The 21002-nt window shown below is 35.7% G+C and overlaps 1 protein-coding gene and 1 non-coding gene across 3 annotated transcripts; one reads left to right on the top strand and one right to left on the bottom strand.

Moving 5' to 3' along the window:
* The first annotated feature begins 6478 nt into the window (after positions 1–6478).
* Positions 6479–6552, top strand: trnan-guu (transfer RNA asparagine (anticodon GUU)). Its single transcript has one exon. It is a non-coding gene; the product is annotated as a tRNA-Asn (tRNA).
* Positions 6553–10411: 3859 nt separating this feature from the next.
* On the bottom strand, positions 10412–14270 carry LOC134328737 (piggyBac transposable element-derived protein 4-like). Of its 2 annotated transcripts, XM_063009921.1 has the most exons (3): positions 14203–14270; positions 12669–12883; positions 10412–10730 (listed from the first exon to the last, which is right to left on the bottom strand). In XM_063009921.1, exons 2-3 carry the CDS (start codon positions 12863–12865, stop codon positions 10694–10696), a joined length of 234 nt encoding a protein of 77 aa, XP_062865991.1. In that variant the 5' UTR covers positions 12866–12883; positions 14203–14270; the 3' UTR covers positions 10412–10693. The 2 variants fall into 2 exon arrangements, with proteins under 2 accessions (XP_062865991.1, XP_062865990.1); XM_063009920.1 differs by having other exon boundaries at positions 10412–12883.
* Between the last annotated feature and the right edge of the window lie 6732 nt (positions 14271–21002).

Genomic DNA, 21002 nt, shown 5'->3' with positions numbered 1-21002 from the left:
TCATTCTGCACCAGTATATACTGTATACTACATACAGCAACAATACATACTGTATACTGAATAGTGCACTAGTGTATACTGTATACTTCATTCTGCACCAGTATATACTGTATATTACATACAGCAACAATACATACTGTATACTGAGTAGTGCACTAGTGTATACTGTATATTTCATTCTGCACCAGTATATACTGTATACTACATACAGCAACAATACATACTGTATACTGAATAGTGCACTAGTGTATACTGTATACTTCATTCTGCACCAGTATATACTGTATACTACATACAGCAACAATACATAGTGTATACTGAATAGTGCACTAGTGTATACTGTATACTTCATTCTGCACCAGTATATAGTGTATACTACATACAGCAACAATACATACTGTATACTGAATACTGCACTAGTGTATACTGTATACTTCATTCTGCACCAGTATATACTGTGTACTACATACAGCAACAATACATACTGTATACTGAATAGTGCACTAGTGTATACTGTATACTTCATTCTGCACCAGTATATACTGTATATTACATACAGCAACAATACATACTGTATACTGAATAGTGCACTAGTGTATACTGTATACTTCATTCTGCACCAGTATATAGTGTATACTACATACAGCAACAATACATACTGTATACTGAATACTGCACTAGTGTATACTGTATACTTCATTCTGCACCAGTATATACTGTATACTACATACAGCAACAATACATACTGTATACTGAATAGTGCACTAGTGTATACTGTATACTTCATTCTGCACCAGTATATAGTGTATACTACATACAGCAACAATACATACTGTATACAGAATAGTGCACTAGTGTATACTGTATACTTCATTCTGCACCAGTATATACTGTATACTACATACAGCAGCAATACATACTGTATACTGAATAGTGCACTAGTGTATATTGTTTACTTCATTCTGCACCAGTATATACTGTATACTACATACAGCAACAATACATACTGTATACAGAATAGTGCACTAGTGTATATTGTATACTTCATTCTGCACCAGTATATACTGTATACTACATACAGCAACAATACATACTGTATACTAAATAATGCACTAGTTTTTACTGTATACTTCATTCTGCACCAGTATATACTGTATACTACATACAGCAACAATACATACTGTATACTGAATAGTGCACTAGTGTTTACTGTATACTTCATTCTGCACCGGTATATACTGTACACTACATACAGCAACAATACATACTGTATACTGAATAGTGCACTAGTGTACAGGTATATTGTATACTTCATTCTGCACCAGTATATACTGTACACTACATACAGCAACAATACATACTGTATACTGAATAGTGCACTAGTGTATACTGTATACTTCATTCTGCACCGGTATATACTGTACACTACATACAGCAACAATACATACTGTATACTGAATAGTGCACCAGTGTATACTGTATACTTCATTCTGCACCAGTGTATACTGTATACTACATACAGCAACAATACATACTGTATACTGAATAGTGCACTAGTGTATACTGTATACTTCATTCTGCACCGGTATATACTGTATACTACATACAGCATCAATACATACTGTATACTGAATAGTGCACTAGTGCATACTGTATACTTCATTCTGCATCTGCACCAGTATATATTGTATACTACATACAGCAACAATACATACTGTATACTGAATAGTGCACTAGTGTATACTGTATACTACATACAGCATCAATACATACTGTATACTGAATAGTGCACTAGTGCATACTGTATACTTCATTCTGCATCTGCACCAGTATATAGTGTATACTACATACAGCAACAATACATACTGTATACTGAATAGTGCACTAGTGCATACTGTATACTTCATTCTGCATCTGCACCAGTATATAGTGTATACTACATACAGCAACAATACATACTGTATACTGAATAGTGCACTAAAATGTGCAGGAAATGCCATCATAAAATATGATCAGAGGTGCACACACTTGCAGGAGACTGTATGAGAGGACAGCAGGTATTTTCTGACAGAACTTGAAGCAGCATGAGAGTTTGGAATGTGGGAATAAAAAGGCGGCCTCTAGTTTGAGTGCAGCATTCAATGGTAGACAAATTGTTTGATGTAATAAATATTGCGTTTCTTTTCTTCTTTAGTAACACATAAAGGCAGTTTATTATTATCATTCACACAGAACATAAATATTAGTTTTATTACTGTCTGATTCTGTATGTCTAACTGTTAAAAAACTAAAATCCTCTCTTTTGTAGCTTCAGATTACAATCGCGACTTTGAACTCAGAAAGTGAGAGATTTGGAGGAGCAGTTGAAGGCTACATCAAGTTAACGTGAAAGTGAGCTCTTCGGTTTTTGTGGAGAGAAATATAAAGTTTTCTAGAAAATCACGGTGAGTTTGTGAATATAAACTTGTAATATGTAAATGTTATTAATCTGTATTTGATGGAGATATGTTTAGGATTTATTTTATTACCTGATATTTTTTCGGTAAGGATTTAACACCGTTATTTAGGCCTCAACAACAACACGGAGATTTTTTTACACTTTAGTCTTCTGTGTTTTTCTCTCATCCACACGAACTCACAAACCCATGATTAATGAAAACAGGATAAAGAGATTTCTGAAAACTGCTTCTTTGTTTTCGTCTGGATACTAAAATGTAACTTTACACAGATGTTGTGACGTCAGCGCGCTGGTATATACATACATGCAGGCGGTGGAGAAAATAACAGAAACACACAATCAATAATAAACATAAAACATCAAATAATAAACATGTATGAGAGGATTACATCAAGAGTTCAAACTTTACTGAAGAAAGGTTGGAATTCATTACTGCTAATGTGTCCACGCTGTGTGTGATTATAAAGAAAGCACTATAGTGGTTAAGGCACAGGACTTGTAATCCAAAGGTTGCTGGTTCAAGCCCTACCACTGCTGGGTTGTTGCTGTTGGGCCCTTGAGCAAGGCCCTTAATCCTCAGTTGCTCAGATGGTATACTGTAATGTAAGTCGCTTTGGATAAAGGCGTCTGCTAAATGCTGTAAATGTAAGATATGAACTCAAGATATTTCATGTTTTATCTGGTCAACTGTTATGATTCAAGAATAAATAAAAGCTGATGCTTTTAACCTCATACTTTCCTAATACTTTTATTCTACACGGTCTACATTTCTTATAGTCTTCTGCCATGTGCAGTGCAAGAATTCACTAAATTACACAGCAGTTCTCTTTTTATTTATTTATTAATTTTTTTATTTATTTTTGCCATTTGTAAATGATTGTAAGCATTTATAAAGGCCATGCCACGTTCATTAGGTGAAATGAAGCCAGCAGAAGAACAGGATGATATTCTTACTCGCAGTGATTAAATTACTCAGGTTAGAAAGTCCTGATACACGGCACATGCTCACCTGACTCTCTCTCAACCATGCCGCCTTTAATCGTTAAGGGGTGTGTGGCCCATACAGGGATCGAACCCACGACCTTGGCGTTATTAGCACCACGCTCTAACCAACTGAGCTAACCGGCCAGTTCAGCTGTTTGCGTTAGATCTTTGTACATAATTCTACACTAACTCCATTCAACCAGCTGCATGGCAGCACAACAACCATTTGAGATTCTGCACACTTTCAGTGAAGATCTGTAAAAATAAGCAGCTCCTAAACTGAATTTGGTTGTTATTGCACCAGAAATGCAGCAGTTTCATGTTATTTTAATGATCCAAGATCTCAGTCCTACTTCAGACATCACTGTCTAGTCATTTCTTATGTTCAGACTTTCTTAATACACATCTAAAAGGTTTTGTGGGTTCTTATATGTGTGAACCATGTAAACTATATATTAAGTATATACAGTGGGGCCAAAAAGTATTTAGTCAGCCACTGATTGTGCAAGTTCTCCTACTTAGAAAGATGAGAGAGGTCTGTAATTTTCATCATAGGTACACTTCAACTATGAGAGACAAAATGATTTAAAAAAAAATCCAGGAAATCACATTGTAGGATTTTTAAAGAATTTATTTGTAAATTATGGTGGAAAATAAGTATTTGGTCACCCACAAACAAGCAAGATTTCTGGCTCTCACAGACCTGTAACTTTTTCTTTAAGAAGCTCTTCTGTCCTCCACTCGTTACCTGTATTAATGGCACCTGTTGGACCTCGTTATCTGTATAAAAGACACCTGTCCTCAAACAGTCAGACTCCAAACTTAACCATGGCCAAGACCAAAGAGCTGTCGCAGGACACCAGGAAGAAAATTGTAGACCTGCACCAGGCTGGGAAGAGTGAATCTACAATAGGCAAGCAGGTTGGTGTGAATAAATGAACTGTGGGAGCAATTGTAAGAAAATGGAAGACATACAAGACCGTTGATAATCTCCCTTTGGGTCAAGGTCTCATCCCGTGGTGTCAAAATGATCATGAGAACGGTGAGCAAAAATCCCAGAACTACACGGAGGGACCTGATGAATGACCTGCAGAGAGCTGGGACCAAAGTAACAAAGCTACCATCAGTAACACACTACGCCGAGAGGGACTCAAATGAAGATGAAACCAAAATGGAACTTTTTGGTAAAAACTCAACTCGTCGTGTTTGGAGGCTGAGTTGCATCCCAACAACACCATACTTACTGTGAAGCATGGTGATGGAAACATCATGCTTTGGGGCTGTTTTTCTGCAAAGGGGACAGGACGACTGATTCGTGTTAAGGGAAGAATGAACGGGGCCATGTATCATAAGATTTTAAGCCAAAACCTCCTTCCACCAGTGAGAGCATTGAAGACGACTGATTCGTGTTAAGGGAAGAATGAACGGGGCCATGTATCGTGAGATTTTAAGCCATCAGTGAGAGCATTGAAGATGGAACGTGGCTGGGTCTTCCAGCATGACAATGATCCCAAACACACCGCTCGGGCAACAAAGGAGTGGCTCCGTAAAAAGCATTTCAAGGTCCTGGAGTGGCCTAGCCAGTCTCCAGACCTCAACCCCATAGAAAATTTGTGGAGGGAGTTGAAAGTCTGTGTTTCCCCAAAACATCACTGCTCTAGAGGAGATCTGCATGGAGGAATGGGCCAAAATACCAGCTACAGTGTGTGCAAACCTGGTGAAGACTTACAGGAAACGTTTGACCTCTGTCATTGCCAACAAAGGTTATGTTACAAAGTATTGAGTTGAACTTTTGTTATTGACCAAATACTTATTTTCCACCATAATTTACAAATAAATTCTTTAAAAATCCTACAATGTTATTTCCTGGATTTTTTTTTATCATTTTGTCTCTCATAGTTGAAGTGTACCTATGATGAAAATTACAGACCTCTCTCATCTTTCTAAGTAGGAGAACTTGCACAATCAGTGGCTGACTAAATACTTTTTGGCTCCACTGTATATAAGTTCTTGACTGAGCTTAAAGCCGCCAACCAGCGACTGGAGCAGATACGACTCAGGTCCTGCACACAGTAAGTAGTGCTGAGGGAATCATATGAATACTTATTTGAACGGAAACATTGTATGTCGGTCTCCACTAGATACTGGAGGAAAGGACACACCAGGTTTGCATGAGAAAACCTCAAATTTTCGTTAATTCTGAATTAACTTATCCGGTTTAATCACTTAACCCGCTTTCTGGAATACCCCCCTGCTCGTGATGTTGGTGAATTAAACCTACATCTCTCTGATGATCTGACCGATGAGCTGTCTGTTCTGGCTTTTTGCTTAAGCCTGGCTAGCTCAGTCGGTCACTCGAGCTTGAGACTCTCTTGAATCTTAGGGTAGTTGTTTCGAGCCCTACGTTGGGTGAGTATCTTCCTTTAACATCTACTGAAACGCCCGCCCGCCACGCGGGAAATGCAATCTCTAGTTATTATTATTATTTCATTTTTGTAATATATAAAAATTAGAGAGCACTGTGTAAATATTGGACAGAACACATGATGGGTTATTTTAACTTGTTGGGTTGTGCAGTTTAACCATTGTGCTGAGTTGTGAGGTTCCTTTTTTTACCATGGATCAACTATGTAACTTTACTGCAGCTTGTGTTTAAATGAAAGGTTTACATTGCTGTGTTCAGGATTTCCTCTTTAGTGATATTTAATGTTAATAGCTGTTCTGATCTAAATGCTGCTGCCTTTGACCTTTAAAACTGAGAAGTGATTTGTGAGATCATTAAAATAAGTGAAATGTTTATTTTGTACTTTGGTTTTATATTATTTGTGCAAACATTTGTTTTATGCAACTTTAAACCTGTAATAATAGATGAAAAATTTAAATGTGTCTTTATTTGCTTTAACTGAGCTAAAGTTTTTAACAGGGACAAAAATGACAGTTTGTGTAGCAGGTCTGGACACGTAAATAAAATGTTATACTGTTTATTAGCATGAAGTAAACATTAGCAAGTCATGTGACTCGTGTGAAAAAGAGCGTGTCTCTGTGGTGCAATTGGTTAGCGCGTTCGGCTGTTAACCGAAAGGTTGGTGGTTCGAGTCCACCCAGGGACGAGTGTCTTTTATTGCACAACCTGCCTGTTGATCAAACGGATAGGAGACACAACAACAATGTGTAGCTCCACAGAACAGTGGAAATAAGTAACTGAAAACATCCAGTAAACAACAGTCCTACAAGCACAAATATCCACCTGATAAGTCACTGGAGACCGGCTGTTCTGGTTTCTGTAGATGTTAAATGAAGACACTCGCCCAACGTGGGGCTCGAACCCATGACCTTAAGATTAAGAGTCTCATGCTCTACTGACTGAGCTAGCCGGGCTTAAGCAGTAGGTCAGAACAGACAGCTCATCGGTCAGATCATCAGAGAGATGTAGGTTTAATTCACTAACATCACGACCAGATTAAGAACTAATTCACAGTTTACAAACACAATTCAGAATAAGCAACAGAAACAGACACAGACTTACTGTCGCCTTTAAACTACACAATTACTGAACCCGCTCCATTATGCTTCAAACCTCAGTGTATATTATCTGGAAACAGATGCTCTTCATATAGAAATATACTTTACATTTGCTTGTAAATTAAAACATCAATTCAGGTTGTTTTTAGTTCAATTGAAAAAATATTAACAGTAGCTCAACTTCCTAAAACCCAGAATCTACATGTATAAATCCTACATTCATTCCACAAAGTTTACAAACTACATGATTTAATGAGTGAAAACTTGATGTTTGGAGCCCCTCTGGTGTGCAGGCTGGTACTGTGTATCAGCACTACTTACTGTGTGCAGGACCTGAGTCGTATCTGCTCCACTCACTGGTTGGTGACATTAAGCTCAGTCAAGAACTTTAAGAAATATATAGTTTAGATAATTCAGACCAGGGCCGGCGCTAGGGGGGGGCTGAGGGGGGCATTGCCCCCCCAAATTGTGTCTTTGCCCCCCCAAGCACAATGCAAGCAACGGCTATTTTTAAAATTATCTCTGAACCAATCACAAAAATGCATTTTGTTTTACAGTGTGAAGATATTTCCTTGCTTATTCCTGATTGGCTCTTTGAGTCATATAAAAATCGGCAGACTGCCCCAAACAGTTCAGTTCGGCAGTATATGTTCTGTTAGTGTGAGCGAGAGGCAGGTATACTGGTAAAGTATTACCAGTTACAGAGTTTAAACTGACTTCCACATGGTAATATTTGCTTAACTGTGGTTTTTCGTTGCTTTAATGTTACTTACCTCTTACATAGGTGTTGCTTAAATTATTTTATTAGCCGTTAGCGGTTAGGCTAACGGTTCTCCTAACACAGGCTTAAGTTTATTGATGTCTTTCTGTGTGCATTTTTCATTTAATAAATATACATTGTAGAAACACTGTCCTGCATTCTCTTTATGTGACCGCACTGGTGATAGGTGTATCCTCAGCATCATGTGAAAGCTCTTTCTCTACACTGTCAAGAGTTCTTACTCCCTTTCATCGCACAATGCTGCATGACAGAAAAAGAAATTTAGTGATTCTGGGCCATGAAAAGTCAATAACCAATAGGCTTGATATGGAGGAGTTTGTCAGATTATTTGCTAAAAGAAACAGAAGACTGCTTCTGTAAATTCTTTGTTCTGAGTTCATTTTAGAATACAGGCTCAGCTAAAGGTTTTAGATAATTGTATCCACAGTGTGCATATAGAGATTTCATTTTTTGTATATAGTTTGTTTGGTTACGTTATTTTTAACTTGGCATTATTTTTACATGACCTTCTCGTTGCAAGGCAGGAGTGTTACTGCCACAATATATAGGTGTATAGTTGTGTTCAATGAAAATATGATTACTGTTGTTCATTTGCACTTATAGTCTTTACATAATTTGTTATACTGTGCATAAATACTGCATTGTACCAGTACGTTTCATAACATCAATAAAAACTTCAATACTTTACCAGATTTTTTACCATTAAAGTGCAGTAGATAGGAAAATTTTCCTTATTTTATGTACTTTCATATTTTTTTCTTTTTCAAAATAGAAATGTGACGAGTATCCCCCCCCCTTTTTTTTTTTTACAGAATTAGTATTCTTTTGTTTTCTTTATATTTTAATTTCCCAATAATATAAATATTCTCACTCATTCCTATTTCCACGTTTGAATATTCTCAGTCTGTGTGTAGGTACATTTGTCAGCTTTGACTTAAATTTGTATTAAAGCCTTTCAAGAAATAGAGTTGTTCTATTAGTAATGGCAATTTAATTAAGGGGGCGTATTAAAATGAAATACAATTAGATAATCTTTTTTCTCCATTTACATAATCAACATGTATTTTTTAATCATTGGGTTTTAAGTTTAAGTTCGAAAACATGCATTTTTATTTCTTTACCTCATACATCACTTTAAGCCAGTATCAATAGCTTGGCTGTCATCATTCATGCACAAATCAAGCCTTGAATATATTTCTGGCTTCAAAAACATGACTATCAACATGCCCCCTCATTAGGTTTTACTGCCCCCCCAAGCAAAGCAGTCCAGAACCGGGGCTGATTCAGACATATAAGAATTAAGAACCCACAAAACCTCTTAGATGTGGATTAAGAAAGTCTGTTTCAGCTGTTGAATTGGGTCAGTGTAGAATTACGTACAAAGATATAAAGAGAGAATAGATGTACTGGACGGTTAGCTCAGTTGGTTAGAGTGTGGTGCTAATAACGCCAAGGTCGCGGGTTCGATCCCCGTACGGGCCACACCCACTTCTGGACTTAAACTAACAAACAAGTAATTCTTCTCTAACTAGCAGGTACTATTAACCTGGACTTCAAACATTGTCTCTGGCAGTGTGAGGTTTTTTACTGCCCCTCTCATTCAGGTCAGAAACATGCAATTATCTCAATTTACCAAACTTAATGACCCTTCTGTAAATGGTTTAACCCTTTCATGCCTGAGTGGAACATTCCATTTTCGGACACTATGTAACATGGTCATAGAAAAAACCTTATTGTGTAAATACCGTACATAGCATAGACTATATACACACACCATTATAACCAGAAGAATCAGTTCTTTAAAATGATATAAAAGTCAGTATGGTTATTTAAGTGTAATATAACCAAATCTATACAAAAATCCTTCAAAATCAACCTAAAAAACCTCTCAATTTTTATTTCATACATAAATACTTAAATTTTTAACACATTTCTGTGCAATTTAGAGAAAAATATAGAGTATATGAAATGTTTGCAATTTTGTGAGCCATTTGTCAAGATAATAATTTTGAATCTATCATCTTCTATTCAAAAGTTATGATCAATTTAGCAGAAGGTGTCATTTAGCAATTTAGAATGTCCGTGTAGCTCCTTTTTTACCTCACTTTTTACCAATGTCAGCATACACTATAAACCAATGAACGTGTACTTTTATGAAAAAAAACCCTGCATATACACACACCATTATAACCAGGAGAATCAGTTCTTTAAAATTCTATGAAACACAATGTTTTTCAAGTGTAATATAATAAATGTTTACAAAAAACCTTCAAAATCAACCTAAAAAAATCTCTCGTTTTTTATTTAATTCATAAATACTTACATTTTTAACACATTTCTGTGCAATATAGAGAACAATATAGAACAGATGAAATGTTTGCAATTTTGTGAGCCATTTGTCAAGAAAATAATTTTGAATCTATCATCTTCTATTCAAAAGTTATGATCAATTTAGCAGAAGGTGTCATTTAGCAATTTAGAATGTTCGTGTAGCTCGTTTTTCACCTCACTTTTTACCAATGTCAGCATACACTATACACCAATGAAAGTGTACTTTTTTTCTTAATTATTACTAAATTGTCAACATTCATATTTTTGAAATAAGACAGCAGATAAAATGTATTTGACAAAATAAGCACTCTAACAACAGTGTATAGTTCAAAAACATTAAAGATTTTTATTAGAATTATATACACTTCTCATTCTATAAATAATTTCAAAACAACAATACAATATAGTTCAGCACTACTGAAGAACATCACTCCATAAAACAAACTTTCAAATAATCCAATTCAACAATACAAGAAAAAGCAATTATTTGTTCAGGATAATCATTGAACAATTCAGTAAACAGTTTTGAGGCAACAGGATATCAAATCTCATCTAAGCCATTTTGCCAAAAATTCACTACAACATATTTAACAGACAATGCACAATGGATAATTACCTCAAATTACCTCCTTCCAATGAACACTGAACTTTGACCTGTGAAGAGAAAGAGAAACAAAGAACATATACACAAACACAGGGGTTGAGGAAGGATGAGCGGGACTGACAGTAGAAGACAGAAGCCCTGTGTAGGTCTAACTGCGAAACTCATCTCCTTCGCTAGAATGCCAAGACTGAAAACAGTTTCGATTGCCAACTAAACAAAATCTTCTACCTTGGCACTCAGGAGCCATGCATGCAATCTTTGTTTTATTTTCTTTTTTGAATTTTTTGTAGCAAAGCCAGCAATTTCTTGATACTTGCTCTATCCGAGGAATGTGGGTGACGTAAAACGATGAGGAAGTGGTTGGAGCTACTGAAAGCTGAGATGGCAAAATTGAATCAATAGAAATGTCTGAAAGTTGGCACGACAGATTTTCCCTAAAGTTTATCTGGCTGTAGCCTGCTGAACTAAACCCATAACGTGATGCTGGATTGGAATGATGCCAGTCCTGAAACAAAATGAAACTATTAACGACGGCTATGTCCACAAAATGGAAGAAAAGTGTTTTCCACCACTTTTGAGTTTTCTGAAGCAGATTGTATGTGTTTAACATTTGATCAGACCTGTCAACACCTCCCATGTGTTTATTGTAGTCCTTTACTACAGCTGGTTGACGGACTACTTTTCTGTCCCACGTGGCACCATTCTTTACCATCCTAGAAACCTCTGATGAATCATTAGCATTGTGAAAATTAGAGAGGCATGTAACTGCTCGCGTGTCCTTCCACTGAACAACTAAGACATTTCCGTCAATTCTACACCACCTCTTATCACCACGGTTAGCTTGCCGCTCCCATTTCTTGACATCTTTGAAATCCACTGGGAATTTCTTACGATTAATCCTACATGTCCCACAAGCATTGATTCCCCACTCCTTAAGTCGGACCATAACAGTTGGTGATGTATAGAAGTTGTCAAACCATACTGTGTGACCTTGATTTTTAAATGGCTGCACAAGGTCTTCGATCACTTTTATAGCCAAATCAGTTATGCGCCCATCAAGACTGCCTGTGTAAACATCAAAGTCTAAGGTATATCCCGAATTTGAAGTTGCAATGACCCACAATTTGAAACCCCAGCGAGTAGGTTTGCCCTTCATATACTGCTTGAATCCTGATCGACCTTTTGATTTGACCATTCTCTCGTCTATGCTCAGATTTTCATTAGCCTGGAAAAGCTGCTGACACTTGGTTTTGAGGTGGTCCATCAGGTAACGCAACTTCCTAAGATGATCAAGATTATTTTCTGTGGCAGGATCTACAACATGGAGGGCTGCCATCAATTCCTTGAAACGGTCACGGGACATGAATAACTTGGCCCATGAACCCTGAAGAGATTTGGTTCCCCAATATCTGTGAATGCTGTGCAGGGACGTGAAACCCATGTAAATAAGGAGCCCAAGAAACCGGTAGAATTCATCCGGGGTCACTTCTTCCCATGCCCCATGATGGTTCGCATAAGACGGCCTATTCAGTACAAGCTCCCACCCCTTAGAGTTTGTAAACTGGCAAATCTCGGCAACGATGGTGTACGTGAAAAACAACTTGAAGAAGTCTATTTCACGCAAGGTACTTGTGGCTGACCGTACAGCCCTATGCACACTTTCCAGATCTATGCCTACTGGACGAGAGGGATTAAATGGTATGGGCTTTGGTGCTTCTGTGTCTACATCAGCATAGGAAGGAAAGGATACAGAGTCAGGAAAGCGTTTCCGCTTCCTACCTGACATGGGACAAGAAAGACTAACCAAACCCATAAAAGAAAGCAAACATTAGTAAAAATCATAATCTCAGTTTGTACTCTTTTGTTAATTTTAACTTTTTGTTGGCAGCCCTGATTGTGTGTGTGGATGCAAATGCTGACATTTATTGTCAGCATATATGTACACACACACATTTACAAATACACACTATTGGAATACATGCATTTACCGATAGGAGGTTGTTGGTTGATCCCTCTGCTCATCTTGCTCCTCTTCATCCTCTTCTTCCCCTTCATCCAAGAGCTCCATGTCCATGAAGTCCTCCTCTTCAATGGTCATGCCTTCATGATCTTCATCGCTGTCATGTTCAGCAATAAGTCTAAGCTCGTCAGGGCCTAGCCGCTGTCTCCTCTTCAGAGACTCCATAAGGCGTGCATATTGAGCCTTGTCTCCATCCATGTCATAATAATAAAAGAAAAGAGATTACAGTGAATAAAGGTGGTGACAGTGATGTTATTTTAAAAAATAATTACATATATGTAGAATTCAATCACAAATACTCTATGTTTTTGCCAGAGAAGCTAATGTCCACAGGCTCATGTTTAGAAGTAAACTCAAGTACACTGAACCAATACATATGACAAAAGTTTCTCAAATCTGGCACATGGTTTACACATAAAACAATAATTATCTAAGAGAAGCAATAATTACAAGAAAAAACTTGATGCTATGGTTATATTTAAAAATGTTGTAAATAGTCACAGACTGAAATGTTATGCACCTGTATGCTTTCAAAAAAAGCTTTCAAAAAAAGTTTGATACCATATTTTAGTCCCTTTCAAATATTTCTTGCAATACATTAGAAAATTATGCAAATCTGACAGAAATATTTTATAGATAAAACTATATTTCACTGATACAAGTAAGAATTACCACAGAAAAAAATATACTATGGTAAAAAAAGAAGTTATAAATTGCCCAGACTGATATGTTATCTACCTATATGCACCTATATATGGTAGCATAGCATACTTTAGTCTCTTTCAAATAAATGCAGACATTTTTTAGAAAATGATGCAAATTTGACAGAAATATTTTATAGATAAAATAATATTTCTCTGTTATAAGTACAAATTACCACAGATAAAATATACCATGGAAATAAAGGTTATAAATTGCCCAGACTGACATGTTATCCACATTTCTGCCTCAGATTACTTTAGCCAGTCATGCTAAATGCATGCAATGCAAAATGTAATGCTATTATGAGCAAAGCTAAGGTGATTTCTAAGCAGACTTTAGACAGTATTGAAGTAAAACAAGTAAGCTAGAACTGATTTCAAGATTACATGTATAAAATCTAACTTTGGACTTAGTTGAGCACCCTGTTCAAACCACATGGCTGCAGGATGCAACAAACAGCTCCGGTAGCTTAGCTTAGCTTAGGTTCACTACTAATCACTTATTTGTGTAAAACTGCTGCATACTTTACAAACTACTAAACAAAGGAGACTAAAAAGGTATCTGATAAACTCTCCACACGTATTTATTTCCATCTAGATGGACATAAAAAACATTACAATCGATTCAGAAAGGAGAGCTGTTCAGCTGACTGACTAAACTTAGAACGCAAGTCTCAAACTCACCTCAGCTTTTACAAAGCGTGAACACTAATAATATTACAATTTTACCATTAAAGCTAAGTTTTCTGAGTAGAAATGAAAAGTAATAACACTAATAAACAGTTTTAAAATAAATCTTACCTCATTTCACTGACAGAATTTCTCTTTCTGTGTTGTTATCCAGTCGACTGTCTCAGCAGCGCTCCGTGTGAGGGCGGGGCGAATGAAAAAAATAAATTCTCCGCCTTCTCATTAAATATGCAAACCAGCCACGACACAAACCGCTTGACCAATGATATTGCCTTTTAGCCTGGGTTGTCAGCTACCTGGGGCAGTTTTCAGATTTACAATCAGTGATTGGACGGCGGAGATACAAGGCTTTAAGCCATCGAAATTATTGTTTCGAAATTTGAATGACCCTTCTGTAAATGGTTTAATGTGCACACTGCTGCTACTGGCTTGTTTTTCTTTTCTACAATGTAAGTTCAGACCTTCAGGTTCATGTTATTTGAGATCTCTACATAGATTTCTTCCTCATGTACAGAAAGACGCAGTTCAGTTTGAGAAGCGCACAGCGGGAGAGCGAGTGAGTCTGCGCGTTCAAATGAATCAAACGAGTCGATTCCCTAATCCGGTTCTTTAAGTGAAACGACAGGAATAGACTCGAAAGAGTCGATTCACTAATTTGATTGTACTCAGCAATGAGCAGTTGGAAGCTAAGGGAGTCGATTCTTTTTGATGAAGTCAACATTTTATATGTTATACACAATACTTAAAAGAGTCGGATCACTATCGTTAGCTGTCCTTTAAAATACAAAGACAAACCATCTCATCTAACAAAATAGAATAAAATAATGTATAACAGTTTAATGATGCACCATACATACAGTGAAGCAAAAATAACATTCAAAGCTCAACAACATAAAAAATACATCAAATCACCTAAATATTATCTACATAACACATACAGCAAAAACATGTGAACGTGGAAGCATGTGTGTGTGTTGTGTATGTGTGTGTGTGTGCATGCTTATGAATATTAATAGAATACGTATAGATACATGAAGTGATATAAACACACATTAACTCCTCGCTAATAGAGAGATACAGATGTACTAGTGGAGATTTATTATTGCTGAGCTGCTGTTTAACTCCAGTCCAGTTGGTGGCGCTGGTGCGTCTTAAGTTGTTCTGCCATCCGCCATTAATCATCATAAGAACAAGAAGCTGCTGTGTTTGTACTGTAGAGCCTCATCTGTAAGTAAAATATGCATTTAATTATAACCCTTATATTTCATTATAACTACATTCTAATTCATAATAAAACTACAGTTCATAATAAAACATCACTGAGAATTTGAGGAGCTTTAACTCCACTTTTATTTAAACAAAGTATTATCTGCTCCTCGCTGTTAGTATCGCACATGATTCAGTACTGATGAACCGATTCATTTGAACCGATCCGTCTAAATGAATAAATTGAGCGGAACTGATTGAGTTTCTTCATGATTAAATCTCACATTTTTATATAAACACGTGATATTTTTTTAAACTTTGTTCATAGTGGAACTTTGTTGAATTATCACTGCGCCATCTACACTAAATGTTTTACTGCGTGTCTAAACCATGTATTACGGTACCCGAAGCGTTGAAGAGGGTAAAACTGCTGTTTACAGTTTAATAAACTTTATTTACCATGTTCTGATCCACTCACTTCAAGAAGAGCATCGACTCTGTTATTAATGAAATACATTTTAGACATTTTTACTGTAGGAATTTGTTGTGATCGGATCTCAAACTCATGTGAAGTGTCTTCGGTTGTGTTAATACCACTTTTTAAAAATCCTATGATCATGAAGAACACTTACTCTAGTAAGTGATTTTTTGATCTCATGTTTGTGATTTTGAGATCATTTACTGTAGGAATTTGAAATAATGGGATGACAAACTTAAGCAAAGTGTCAGTTTGGTTGTGTACAGACCAGCTTCAGTTCATAACAATAAAAACAACCAATTACAACAGTCTAAAGAAGTCTGTTTTAAGAAAGTCTAAAGCCTGTCTGTCTGTCTGTCTATTAGAGCTTTAATAATGCAGTCAGCAGAAGAGGGACACATCACCCCTGTGGATCCACAAAATGAAGAATTCCAGAAGAAAATAATACAAAAGGAGGAGGATGAAGATGATGATGATTTCTTCTGTAAGTAAATGTGGAGCATGATGCCACTTTTCCACCAGACAGTATGGTACAGTACAGTATGGTACAATACAGTGTGGTACAGTATGGTACAGTACAGTGTGGTACAGTACAGTGTGGTACAGTACAGTATGGTACAGTACAGTATGGTACAATACAGTGTGGTACAGTATGGTACAGTACAGTGTGGTACAGTACAGTGTGGTACAGTACAGTGTGGTACAGTACAGTATGGTACAGTGCAGTATGGTACAGTACAGTGTGGTACAGTACAGTGTGGTACAGTACAGTATGGTACAGTACAGTGTGGTACAGTATGGTACAGTACAGTGTGGTACAGTACAGTGTGGTACAGTACAGTGTGGTACAGTACAGTATGGTACAGTACAGTGTGGTACAGTACAGTGTGGTACAGTACAGTGTGGTACAGTACAGTATGGTACAGTACAGTGTGGTACAGTACAGTGTGGTACAGTACAGTGTGGTACAGTACAGTATGGTACAGTACAGTGTGGTACAGTACAGTGTGGTACAGTACAGTGTGGTACAGTACAGTGCGGTACAGTACAGTGTGGTACAGTACAGTATGGTACAGTACAGTGTGGTACAGTACAGTGCGGTACAGTACAGTATGGTACAGTACAGTATGGTACAGTACAGTATGGTACAGTACAGTGTGGTACAGTACAGTATGGTACAGTACAGTGTGGTACAGTACAGTGTGGTACAGTATGGTACAGTACAGTGTGGTACAGTACAGTATGGTACAGTACAGTGTGGTACAGTACAGTGTGGTACAGTACAGTATGGTACAGTACAGTGTGGTACAGTACAGTGCGGTACAGTACAGTATAGTACAGTACAGTATGGTACAGTACAGTGTGGTACAGTACAGTGTGGTACAGTACAGTGTGGTACAGTATGGTACAGTACAGTATGGTACAGTACAGTGTGGTACAGTATGGTACAGTACAGTGTGGTACAGTATGGTACAGTACAGTGTGGTACAGTATGGTACAGTACAGTATGGTACAGTACAGTGTGGTACAGTACAGTGTGGTACAGTACAGTATGGTACAGTACAGTTAGTATTGGAGTCACTAATCAGTAATAAGAGAAAGTGGATAGTGGGATTAGAACCTGTACTGTACTGTACTGTCCTGTGCTGCTACACTCCAGTCTGGATTTCAGTTTTAATCTAACTAGGATTTATTTGTGATTATAAAATCAAACCCACAACCTTCAGTTTCCTCCAGTTGTTGAGTTTCTTCTTCTCATATTGATGAATTTCAGGTGAAGTCACTTTAATCCCTCCAGAACTTGTTGCTTCTGTGGAACTGCTCTTCTCAGAGGACCAACAGTGTGGAGGTGTCCAGATGAAGCCTGTGAAGAAGGAAGAACCTGAAGATACAGATGAACTCAGTAAGATATTTTTATAACGTTTTTATAAAATTATTTCTCCTAATTTGGTCGTGTCTGAATTACTTGTAATATTTGTGTATTTTAGTGCATAAGTGAGCAGGTGAGTGAAATGAGGAGACAGAAGTAAAGAATATTAAACAGATAATGCTGACTGTACAGTGTGTAGACTAGTATATAATTACAGAGTAATGCCAGGTGAATACAAGTGGCTGAATGATTGGGTAATGAATGAGAATAAATAAAGTCGAGTATATAAGCTGATATATTTAATATATACATGATTGTTTGTGCTGATGGTCCTGGAGAGATGAGTCTGCAGCTTCCGTCCAGATCTTAACTGTCCTTATTGTGGGTATCAGACGTCTGATGACTGGGGTGTACTTGGGGAGCAGGAACAAAGACAGGTGATCAGACTGACCCAGGTAGGGGAGGGGTGTAGCTTCTGATGAAACTTTGGAAGTCCAGATCTTAAACTGCAGTGATTAAAGTCCCCAGAAACAATAAAGACTCTATCTGGGTTCACAAAGGTCTTTTATATCTGCGTTAGCATTAGCATCTGGAGGGATATAAACTGCAGCAGTAACAATGCAGGAAACCTCTGGTGGTTATAATACCTGGTTATAAAGGGTCTACACGTTATAACCAGGTATTCCAGGTCAACAGAGCAGTAGGTATTAACTATGACAGAGTCCATGCACCAGGTTTTGTTTACATAAAGGTAAACACCACCACAGAAGCTCTTCATCAGTTCCACCACACTGTGGTTTAGCTGCAGTCCATGATCCTCTTCTGTGTCAGGGTCCAGATTTTTATTTTGTCATGGCATATTGGCAAGGAAGATACAAGGTAGTTTTAGCTTAGCGCACTATCCTCCACATTTACCCCTGTTTTGGCTCTTCCTGTTGGGATGAACAGCTCACTTGGACGCGGTGTTCTGCTCACCTCTGGAAGTAGCTGGTTGAATTTGAATGGACGGTCCAAAACAACACTTAAAGCGGTATAAATGAATGTCCATCAGCGTCTGTCTGTCGTATGTGTAGTTCACACGAGTGATTTAAGTGAAAACGCAGTAAATTGGCAAATAAATAAACACTAGATCGCTAAGCCTGGTGAGACGCTCGGGTGCATGCATTGTACTGTGATCAGATGAATCAGCATTTCAGGTCTTTTAATGGAAAAATGGACAGCGTGCTGCACCACCTGCTGCACTCATTACAAAGGCGTGGCTGAGGAAGAAGAGGGTATGGGTAATGGACTGGCCTGCCTGCAGTCCTGACCTGTCCCCAATAGAGAACGGTCTCAACCTTTTTTGGAATGTGTTGCAGACCTGAAATGCAGGAATGGATGTTTATTAATAAATGAAATGAAGTTGAGCAGATAAAAGATGAAATATCTCAGCTTCATCCTGTCTGACATCAAATAAAAGTCAAAGTCAGTGTAAGAAACTCTGTGATTTATTATTTTCCATACTGTCCCAAGTATTGTTTTTTATTTGGGGTTGTATTATTGTTGTTATTATTATTATTATTAAATCTGCTGAAACCCTGTTTGAACAAAGGTTTATAGATCGTCTTTTTTGACAGATAGTATAGAAGTACGTGTCTGTTAGTTCTAACTTAAGTGCTTAATACCAACAATAACAACCTTTTTTTTTTTCTTCACAAAACAAAAACATTTCAGGTGAAGGATCTTTAATCCCTGAGGAACACCTCACCTCTGAGGAACACCTCACCCCAGTGGACCAACAGTGTGGAGGTTTCCAGATGAAGCCTGTGAAGAAGGAAGAAGCTGAAGATAAAGATGAACTCAGTAAGATATTTTTTATCTTGAGTAAAATAAGATTTGGATTGAATAGAATCAGAGGCAGCTGGGATGAAGCATCATACAGTGAAAGCTTGTATTGTGCTCATGCAGATCAGTGTGAGCAGGAAATGATGAATGCAGGATGAATCACGTTACAGGACTTTAGCATCAGATCTCAGTTTAACATTTACTAACAATCTTTATTATTTATAATGTTATAAATGTGTTTTATTATTTATAATGTTATAAATGTATTTAATTATTTATAATGTTATGAATGTATTTAATTATTTATAATGTTATAAATGTATTTGATTATTTATAATGTTATAAATGTATTTGATTATTTATAATGTTATAAATGTATTTCATTATTTATAATGTTATAAATGTATTTGATTATTTATAATGTTATAAATGTATTTGATTATTTATAATGTTATAAATGTATTTAATTATTTATAATGTTATGAATGTATTTAATTATTTATAATGTTATAAATATGTTTATTATTTATAATGTTATAAATGTATTTGATGATTTATAATGTTATAAATGTATTTGATTATTTATAATGTTATAAATATGTTTATTATTTATAATGTTATAAATGTATTTCATTATTTATAATGTTATAAATGTATTTGATTATTTATAATGTTATAAATGTATTTGATTATTTATAATGTTATAAATGTATTTGATGATTTATAATGTTATAAATGTTTTCGATTATTTATAATGTTATAAATGTTTTCGATTATTTATAATGTTATAAATGTATTTGATTATTTATAATGGTATAAATGTATTTGATTATTTATAATGTTATAAATGTATTTGATTATTTATAATGTTATAAATATGTTTATTATTTATAATGTTATAAATGTATTTGATTATTTATAATGTTATAAATGTATTTGATTATTTATAATGTTATAAATGTATTTGATTATTTATAATGTTATAAATATGTTTATTATTTATAATGTTATAAATGTATTTGATTATTTATAATGTTATAAATGTATTTGATTATTTATAATGTTATAAATGTATTTGATTATTTATAATGTTATAAATGTATTTGATGATTTATAATGTTATAAATGTTTTCGATTATTTATAATGTTATAAATGTTTTCGATTATTTATAATGTTATAAATATGTTTATTATTTATAATGTTATGAATGTATTTGATTATTTATAATGTTATAAATGTATTTGATTATTTATAATGTTATAAATGTTTTCGATTATTTATAATGTTATAAATGTATTTGATTATTTATAATGTTATAAATATGTTTATTATTTATAATGTTATAAATGTATTTGATGATTTATAATGTTATAAATGTATTAGATTATTCATAATGTTATAAATGTATTAGATTATTTATAATGTTATAAATGTATTTGATCATTTATAATGTTATAAATGTATTTGACTATTAACTTCATAAATGTAAATTTGATTATTTATATTCTATAAATCTATGTTATACTCTATAA

Source organism: Trichomycterus rosablanca, chromosome 15, assembly GCF_030014385.1.
Source record: "Trichomycterus rosablanca isolate fTriRos1 chromosome 15, fTriRos1.hap1, whole genome shotgun sequence".
Taxonomy (NCBI): Eukaryota; Metazoa; Chordata; class Actinopteri; order Siluriformes; family Trichomycteridae; genus Trichomycterus; species Trichomycterus rosablanca.
Note: the sequence above shows the minus strand (reverse complement) of the source record. Positions and strands in the feature narration are given on the sequence as shown.

Coding starts and splice junctions, on each gene's coding strand:
- LOC134328737 (XM_063009920.1), bottom strand. CDS start 12,493: ATGGGTTTGGTTAGTCTTTCTTGTCCCATGTCAGGTAGGAAGCGGAAA.